The sequence below is a fragment of the Carassius gibelio genome, chromosome B3 (genome assembly GCF_023724105.1).
Source record: "Carassius gibelio isolate Cgi1373 ecotype wild population from Czech Republic chromosome B3, carGib1.2-hapl.c, whole genome shotgun sequence".
Classification (NCBI taxonomy): Eukaryota; Metazoa; Chordata; class Actinopteri; order Cypriniformes; family Cyprinidae; genus Carassius; species Carassius gibelio.
This window is the reverse complement of record NC_068398.1, coordinates 1,468,748-1,478,403: the sequence shown is the minus strand read 5'-3', so window position 1 is coordinate 1,478,403 and position 9,656 is coordinate 1,468,748. Positions and strand designations below refer to the sequence as shown.

Here is a 9,656-nt window from a genome sequence, read left to right as displayed (position 1 = left end):
CAGTCTGGTTAGTAATGAGTGAAGTTGGTAAATCTTCAGTTGATTTCATCTAAGGCTGTGGCTGAAGTCAGTTGTAGTTCTTGTGTGTGTCTTGTTTCTTTTTTCTTCAGTGATTCTACTCATTAACAGCAGCTGTTGATCATTGTCTGAATTCACTCATTAGTTTTCATTCTCTCTGTCAGGTGGATTATATTAGTAAACTCATGTAGGGAATAGTGAATGAGGGCGTAGGGTGTGATTTGAAACACAGCCGCTGAGTGTCGACTGAACGTTGTTAATTTACGATATATAGCAGCAGGCTACCTTCTCGAAAACGATGAATATTACTCAGAATGCACTCTTTTGATGAAAAACAGTATTTTACTGTCGAAATTTGGCCGTTTTTTTACCCAGTGCATTCTGGGTAATATTTCATCGTGTATTAATGTGTGTTTGCACGAGAGATCGTTTAGTTTAATGTAGTTTTGTTGGTTACCATTGTGCTGGAGAGTAGAGCCTGTGCTTCAGTCAATGATGAGCCACAAATTCTGATTTTCTGCTGCTTTATATAAAGGCAGTAAATGTGGAGTCGCTGATACAGTGATGATCTCTGTGTTAAGTACTTCAGCACATACTTGTGTAATACAGCTGACAATGAGCTGCAGTGATTTGAGTGAAAGTCATGTATTTAGTTACTTTATTACTGCACATTAAGTGTAAGAAATATTCCTTCTCAGTGGACTGAATGAAATAAGTTCATAGTACTAACATCGTATGAATGCTAGCTTTCAAACTCGAACTGTTTGAAGCAGTGGGAGTGGAGTTAATTTCCATGGTAGAATTTACGGTAAAATACTGTTAAAAAATAAGAGTGGTAAATTAATGGTTAAGAGCTGTAAATTAACACTACTTTACTGGCGCCCCTGCTGCCAGAAAATTACTGTTATTTAACGGCAAAATTTTTTACAGTGTGTAATCTCAGGTAAAGGCTAAATAAATAAACTGTAGACTAACAATGCTGTTTGCATACAACACACCATTATAAAAGCGTAATTTTGAAACGTGTTTATTTTTAAATTAATAGGCTATAATATAAAAAATTAGCAATAGTAGGCTAATCAGTGTCATAGGTAGCTTGTTAGCTCATTGGTAGTTACAGGTGAAACTCAGACAATTAGAATATCGTGCAAAAGTTCATTTATTTCAGTAATTATAATAGATAATATAGTTAATATATTAATATGTTGTTATAATGGTATAACTAATATATTACATAGACTCATTACATGCAAAGTGAGATATTTCAAGCCTTTGTTTGTTTTAATGTTGATGATTATTTATGGCTTACAGCTTATAAAACCTCAAATTCAAAATTTGAATATTGTGAAAAGGTTTTCAGAGCTGTAAGCCATAATCATTAAAATTACAACAAATAAAGGCTTGCAATATGTCACTTTGCAGGTAATGAGTCTATGTAAGGGGCTGTTTGACAGGCTTTAGCACGCGCTTCGGGTGCATGCGGCACTCAGAAGAACCAAGTCATTGATTTTATATGAAAATCATTGTATACAGTGGCTTTTCTTGGTGATATTTTGTGCCAGTTTATCAGGAAGTGACTGTTTTGCATTGCAGCTTCACGCATTACTAACTTGTATGCCTTTATTTCTATGATGAAGTTTTTATTAAGAATGTTTAGATGTTGATGATTTTTGTTTGAAAATAAAATTTGTTGCTTGCTTTAGTTGGGCTCTTGACCCTTGGGTTTTTGAGCTTCAGTTTTTTGTGTGAGTGTTTCTGTTGAGACAATCCTTGCTGCAGAGAAGAGACCTGAATAGATCCACTATATAGCTCTATGTTTTGCATGCATGTGCTGTTGTAGCGTTTGAACACATAATTAAAGTATAAATATGCATTACAGTGTAGCAATTAGTCATATGTTTTCTTTATACTGGCAACTTCACAGATTAGTCTTATTTTGAAATACTGAATATGCATTTTGTATTTAATGCCCAGGAAACTGCATGCAAGTGTTGTCTTATTGTAATCGATTGCACTATGCATAACTACTTTTTAGGAAAACCATTACCATGATTAAATATGTCAGTTTTGTCTCTTTTTTATCTGTTGTATTTAATTCCTCCAATATCCTTAATAGACAACGTTACTATATGTACATTTTGTAAGGATTCTAATTTAGTTAATAAAAAGATTTTCAATAATAACAATAAACTGTGAACGTTAGTGAAATTATCACAACAGGGAACATTCTAATGACTTTTGCCATCAATTCAATCAATTCAAGACAATACTACAAAAAAACAGCAATAAGTTGTGTTACTTGTGTTCGTCTCCTTGCTGCTCATCCTCTCTTCCTCCTCCTCTTCCTCTTCCTCTCTGGTGTCCTCGACCTTTTCTATCATGTCTCTCTGGATCCATTGATCCAGAACTGAATGATCTGATTGGGGCTCTTTTATCTATTGAAGGTTCTGATTGGTGTGTGAGAAATGTTGACTCCTAGTGTTTACACGTGGGCAACTGTGTGCTAATTGAGCTCAAGCTTTGCTGACTTGAGGAAACAGTATTGAATGCTAGTGCTTTCTACATAAGTATGAAATGTGTAGGCAATGAGAAGTGAAGGGAACTTTGCAGTGACAGTTCACGTGTCAAAAAGGGAAATAGAGTTTATAGTTTAGGGAAATTGGGTGTGCTTTTTAATAAGTGGTGTTATGGTCTTGAAATTTTAGTTCCAAAGCTTGGTTATAGTGTTTAAGCAGTCGAGAAAAACTGTAACAGAAAGCTTTTAGTTTAATGTTTTCTTTTTTCAATGATGTTCTCAAATGGTTAGCACATAAATATTATTATGAATGTCCTCATAATGTTGGGGGAAAACATTCAGCAATCATGGAATATCCTTAAAAAGTTAGTGTAAAAAGTGTGTGTGTGTGTTTTTTCTAGTTTAAGCAAGAGTCAGAATCAAACACTTTTAAAACTATGTTCATGAACTCGCTGCATATTTTCATTAGTATTTGTGGAATGTTCTTATAATGTCAGCAGAAAACATTCTTAATAATAATCCCAAAATTTCTGGTTTAAAAACAGCTTCAGGTTGAATGATACTCCTCCAAATTCCCTGAGTTAGAATCACAGTTGTCAGTGTTCATGTGTGTAAAACATGTCCAAATTACAATAATATATAGCCTTCTCACATTAAAATAAGACAGGTTATGCAAGCACATTCATACGGTAGGTCATATACACAGATCATGGAGGTCATTTTTTCCCCACCCCTCCGTTGTGGCCTTGTCCTGAAAGTCATGTGGTTTTCTGGAAGGAGAGCAGGCTATCTCGGATATCTCTGTAGCACTCAGATCCTTTCTGATTGGCTGACATGTGTGTTGCGTAACAGGAGTACACTTAAATAAATCAATCCCATGCAAGAGTCCAGCAAGAGAATTCAAGAGCACAAGACACATCTCTAATATAATATCCTTCAGAAACCTCAGTTTGCTGTTTGGATCACAGTTTTCCTCAGGTCTGACTCTTTTACATTTACATTTATTTCTTATTTGACTTTTATTAAAACAAATAATTTCTGATTCATGGGATGTTTCCAGAATAAAGCTTAGAAAGTTTTGGTTAGTCTGAATGCATGTTTTGTGTTATGATTTATATCTCACAAAGGTTATAGTTGAATTAGGGATGTTCTAAAATGAACAAGGTGATCTTAACTTGGTTTAACTTTTACAGCAATGTGGGTAATTCTTCAGACCTGCAACTGCAAACTGCAAAAACAATAAGACAGCAGGGAATGAAGGCTATGGGTCATGACTCAAAAGAAATATCTGATAAAAAAGATAAAAATAAAAACTTTTGATTAATTGATTTCTTTTAAACTTAATCTTAATCTATTAAAATCTGAACTGCAAAAATTTGTCTTCTGCATGTTACAAATTTGCCATTTCTACTTTGACTATTAAACACTGTAGTTGTTTTGTGTTATCGACATCAAGTCAAGACAATGCTGTTTTCTGTGTTGTAAAAGCTATTTTTTTTATTTTAATTAATTTTAACTTACTAATTGCCAAATAATAATTTTCTTTAAACTACAGTGTGTGATTAATTACTGATGTATTTATGTTCTGCAGAGTGATTAAAATAGAGTAAAAACTCACAATGAGAAATGTCCTGCTCAAGTCTTTCTTGTGATGGAGGCTTTTCCATTGTTTCACCATCAGACTCATTTTATATTTACATTTATTTTGTTAAAACGATTAAATCACATTTTGAAACTTATGCCATCACTGCTGTTTTTACAGCACTTTTGTTTTACGATTTAAAAAACGTCCCAACATTTCCAGAATTCGAGTTGTATTTTTCAGAATCGAAATAACACCGTTTTTTTTCTAATTGCAGTTCCTCCGTTTTCCTCTTGTACTATGGGTGTGGCAGACGAACTGTGTGAAGAGCTCTTCCGTTGGATTGATCAGCAGGAGCGATGTGCAGATCATCTCAAGGCTTTGGCCACCGAGCTGGAGGACATGAGGGAGGCGATGACTGCAGGCCAGTTGGTGGGAAACACAGCTACTGTGCTTGGGTCTGCCACTCTTGTTGGGACAGGCATTGCAACAATTCTGACTGGAGGCCTGGCTTTACCCTCGCTGGCACTGGCAGCTGGAATCACAGTCGGAGTGGGTACTGCAACTAGTCTTATACTTACGCTTGTGGAGAAATGGAAATCTAGTGAAACAATGAAAAATGCAGAGAAGACTGCTGACAAAATCAGGCAGATTCAGAACAATATCGAAAGGCTCAAGGAGAAACTCCAGAAGGAGTGTGAGAATGAAGCGTTTGAGGTGTCATCCTCCGATGACGTGCAGTGTGAAATCACAGCGAGGATCCTGAGAGCCTTGGCCAAACGCAGTGGTAGAGATCTGCCCCTCAGTCGCCTAAGACACCTCTTGAGAAGTGATGGCCCGTATACACATCACAGATATCCAGCGTTTAATCCAGACTTCGCATTCTTCTGCACCGTCAGTTCTTTAATAGCATACCTTGGATATTCTGCCATCTTTCTGAAAACAGCAGCAACAAAAGGACAAAAATATTATGCTCCACTTCTTGTGAAAGTTACTAAAGAAATAGCTGATGTTTCACTGAAAGCGGTGTTAAAGGGAACAGGCCAGGTATTTTTTCATAGATATAATCCACACACACACATATATGTATAAACAGTACAGTATGTTTTTCATCATCAGGGTCTAAATAACAATTGTGAAGTCCTCACCAACTTTTATAGACCAATAAAAACCTCAGTTGACAACAAACACAGAAATCAGAAACCAGGTGGGTAGGAAATAAGTGAATCCGTCCTACTTTCAGTCATTAAAAGAGTAATTGGCAGCATTTGGCAGTCTGGTGTTCTCGATTACTCAGGTGAAGTGAGGACAACAGACAATACTGCAGAGAAGTAGACCCAACAATTTAAAATTCACCATTCCACAGTAAGAAGAATTGTTTAAAAATGAACGGCCTTAAAGACAGTCGCCAATCTTCCTAAGAGAAGGTGTCCCAACAAATTCAGCCCAGGGCTGGTTTAGAGGTGATGATTTGGGCTTGTTCTGCAGACACAGGACCTGAGAAACTTGCAGTCATTGAGACTACGAGGACCTCCAATTCATACAGGAATAATCTAGAGACAAATGTGAGGCCGTCTGTCCAGCAGATTAAGGTGGGTTGAAGTTGGTCATGCCACAGGACAACGATCCCAAGCACAGAGGCAAATCAACATCTGAATGATTGAAGAAAAGGAAAGGTGGTGGAATGGCCAATGTTAAGATAATTTATTTCTCAGCTCTTTATCTTTGGATGCCGTCCAATTGTTCTCAGTTCTTGCATGAGCTCATGGAAAGAATTATGAACATGGATCCATTTTGTCTGTTCACAAACTTCAACTTCAAGGTTTATTATTACATCCACACATTATGCAGAACCTGATTTTACCAAGTGAGACATGTTCCTGGGACAACATCTTTGTTGTCCCTGGAACAACATTGTGATTAACCAATCAGATTTGAAGAACAAGTTTATAGTTTATGCTTAAAATCACTGTTAGGTGCTTGTACATCAGTGTCATTCATCTATCATTTCCTCTGATTTTAGGGATTACTCATGGTTAAGGTTAGGTTAAGGTGCAGGGATGTGGTCAAGAATACATTTTTGGAGTAAAATGTTGTTCCAGGGTCAACAAAATATGTTGACCTAGGAACACATCTAACTCAGCAAAATCAGGACGTGCCACACATTATATAGTTGCATTGCAAAGGGGGGTGTAGTAGTTTATCCAATAAGAATTGTACACTACATCACATAGGAATTTCTAGCAAACAAAGGGTTGTCCTTCCTGCTGCCTCTATAGTGCCCACAGGATGTAGATTACATCTGTATGTTATATAGAAAGGAAGTATGGCCAGGAAGTTCTGGACATATTAGGAGCACTTGGCTGAGTGATGGAGTGAGTTGGAGTGAGCACTTGGAGTGATTGTGCAGTACTTGGACAAAGATAACTTATCTTAACTGAACTATACAGTTCAGTCAGTCTAAACTCAATAACCTTCGGGCCTATAGCCCGCGTCCTCCTCTGAATATCTGAACTCATGAGGAAATATACATGTGTGCATATGTGTGTATACATTGAGGTAGAGAGAGAGAACACAGAAGGGAGGAGTGAGCGAGACAGAAGAAGAATAAGAAGGGAGGAATAATTACAGAGGGGTAAACTTACAGATGAATGTGCTGAAACATTAATTAACCGAAGAAATGTTGTAAAGAAGAGTGGGCCATAAAATTATGTGAGAGACTGATAAACTCTTAAAGGAAACATTTCCTTCAAATAATTCTTGCTAAAGGTGGTTCTACACGTTATATGTCCCCCCACATGGTTTCTGGGGAATTTATATATATGTATAATTTTTACATCTTTGCAGGCCGCAGGAGGAATCTTTGGGCTGATATTAACATTTCCTGATCTGATTGATAACTGTGAAGAACTGATTAAAAACAAACATCAGACTGAAGCTAGCACATATCTGAAGACAAAAGCTAAAGAAATCCTTGAGACTGTGAAGAAATTAAAAAAGCCATTGAATGAATTGCAGTAAGTACATAGGTGTTTCTCTGAACCTTTAATGTAAATGGTCATGAGTAAGACTGCTTACTTTAACACAATAATAATACTGTAGATCTTGTATTTTCGACTCACTGCTAGATTCCATCACCTCTAAATTTATCTTTCAGAGAGATGCTCAATCAAATCCCTGAAATGGAGTGTCACATTGATTTGGCTCAGGAGATGTTTGGATCTCAAATATACACACGAGGCACCATCTGTATGGAGTATACACAGAGCCAAAAGCAGGACACGAAGACACAGGAGTTTATTCTCCTATGCACAAAAGACATAGGAGTAACTAAGAATTGTTCCACAGGAAAACACAAATCGGGTGACAACAAGAACAAACGACAGAAGAAGAAGGCTACTTCAACTATAGACAGGAGTCTTAACCAGGAGAGGAAACTTGCTTTTCCGAGGAAACCACCACACAAGTCTAAAACAAAAGTAAAGAAATTTCAGTTCCGCCTTCCTAAAATAATGATGTCTAATGTGCGTTCTCTTCCGAACAAAATAGAGGAGCTCCAAGAAATGATGGAAGATGTGGAAAACATTAATTCCGATCTGATGTTCTTCACAGAGACATGGTTGAACAGGAACTCGCCCAGCATTAGCTTCGAGGGATATAGGTCTTACCGGGTTGATCGTGATGCACGGCTAACTCAGAAACGTAGAGGAGGGGGATTGATGGTGCTTGTGAATGAGGCCTGGGCGACTGATGTGGAGGTGGAAAACATCATTATAACTCCTGATTATGAGTTAATGGTCGTGTCCATTAGACCACATGACCACCCTGAGGATGCGCCACCACTTACCTTCATCCATGTGTATATCCCTCCAGGAACTAATATGAGTCAAGCCGCCAGAGACATCGCTGGTGTTTACTATGATGTTCTGGAGCAGTATCCTGGTGGTCCTGTTTTCTTGTTGGGTGATTTCAACCGCTGTGACATCACTCATCTCTTAGACCTGGAGCAATACGTCACATGCCCAACCAGATACAGTAACACCCTGGATCAGTGCTATGGGAATGTGCCAGGGGCTTATAGATCTGAATGCAGTCCCCCGCTTGGCCGGTCAGACCACAATGTCATTCATTTGATTCCTAAAAAGAAGTCGGATGGAAGTGACCCTTCCAAAGATGAGAAGTGTACACATGACAGTACCAAATCCAGAAAGCAATGAGAGGCTGTGCAGCAGTTCTCTGTTGTTGTCATGTAGCACCAGGGTTTAGTTCCACTGTGTGCTGTGCTACTATATGGTTTGTTTTGTCCTATAGATGTAGGACAGTCTAACTACTTTCAATTAACTTACTGAGTATAAAAAGTCATTGAGAAAGAAGGCGACAGGATTGTAGTCAGAAATGGTCTGAAAACTGGCACAACAATGAGGAACAACATGTGGAAAACGAATTCTCCTTTGAATGAAGAAAATTAAATGCTTGATATACTTTTACCCTGTTAGCCCACACCAGAAAGTGGGCATCCTGAACGCCTCTCAACTCGCACGTGTCAGTGTTTATGAATAGATAAAATGAAATGGGCCAAATTTAATCTCGACAAACTATGTATCATTATAAAGATATAAGCCTCAAGCATCGACGACAGATCGCTGTTTTTCAATGGAAAGCTTATAAAGACTGTATTTGCTACATTTGTGTAAGCAGTACACATACAAACATGAACATTAGAAACGCTGTACATACCAGATCCGTCGTAATAACGAGTCATAAACACATCAAGAGCTGTAAACCCCGGATAAGTTAGAAAGATAAGGGTCCACTGAACGACATCTCATGAAGCACGTTTAGTCCAACGAAGCAATAACGTTGTAATATGGATCATAATTCCTTTGTTTACGTTTCATTTCTTCAGCGACAGAATTGTTTGCGTCCGTTATGGAATAACTCACGGTCAGAAACTGCGTCTTGGTAGTAAAAACACGGCATGGTTTTGCAGCGTACAGTGTCACAAACAGAATGAGGCGATCCACCGGAAAAAAGAATGAATTAAAGATATGCGAAAGATTGTTTATTTGAATTTGGCGCTCCCTCGTGACGCGCTCTGACGCACCTGTCAGCTGATGGAGGCGGAACTTACAGCGATCGCTTTTTCCTTTCTTTCTTTTATTTTTAAACAGTTTTTATATATGTGAGAGTGTGTTTTATGTTGAATGTGAATGTATCTGCATGATTACCATCTGTTTGAGTGCAAATCAGCCCAAATCAGCTCGCTATTACAGTATGATCACGGCTATCAAAGTGAACGCGTCTATATGAATAGAGAGAGTGGATTATTTACTTTGTGTTATTACCATCTGTATAAGTGGCCATCAGCAATTATTTGCATCGTAATTCATTGTAAATGCTGCATTTCTAGCAATCTCACGATTTTCTGTAATTGGCAAACAAAGTTAAATCTTTTTTTTTATTTTTCTTATTATTCTTATTTTTCTTACTCAAATTATTCTTATTTTAATTTTCTAGTGCTCAAATAAATCATTTATATGA

General features: G+C 37.5%; 1 protein-coding gene across 1 annotated transcript; it reads left to right on the top strand.

Annotated features, from left to right (window-relative positions):
• The first annotated feature begins 3,368 nt into the window (after window positions 1-3,368).
• On the top strand, window positions 3,369-9,656 carry LOC127952154 (uncharacterized). The gene is made up of 4 exons (XM_052550514.1): window positions 3,369-3,511; window positions 4,393-5,162; window positions 6,963-7,132; window positions 7,273-9,656. Exons 2-4 carry the CDS (start codon window positions 4,416-4,418, stop codon window positions 8,330-8,332), a joined length of 1,977 nt encoding a protein of 658 aa, XP_052406474.1. The 5' UTR covers window positions 3,369-3,511; window positions 4,393-4,415; the 3' UTR covers window positions 8,333-9,656.

Bases quoted from the DNA above. Each gene is read 5' to 3' on its own strand.
- LOC127952154 (XM_052550514.1), top strand. From the start codon at position 4,416: ATGGGTGTGGCAGACGAACTGTGTGAAGAGCTCTTCCGTTGGATTGAT. The intron at 5,163-6,962 runs GTATTTTTTCAT...ACATCTTTGCAG, and splicing joins TGTTAAAGGGAACAGGCCAG to GCCGCAGGAGGAATCTTTGG. The intron at 7,133-7,272 runs GTAAGTACATAG...TTTATCTTTCAG, and splicing joins AAGCCATTGAATGAATTGCA to AGAGATGCTCAATCAAATCC.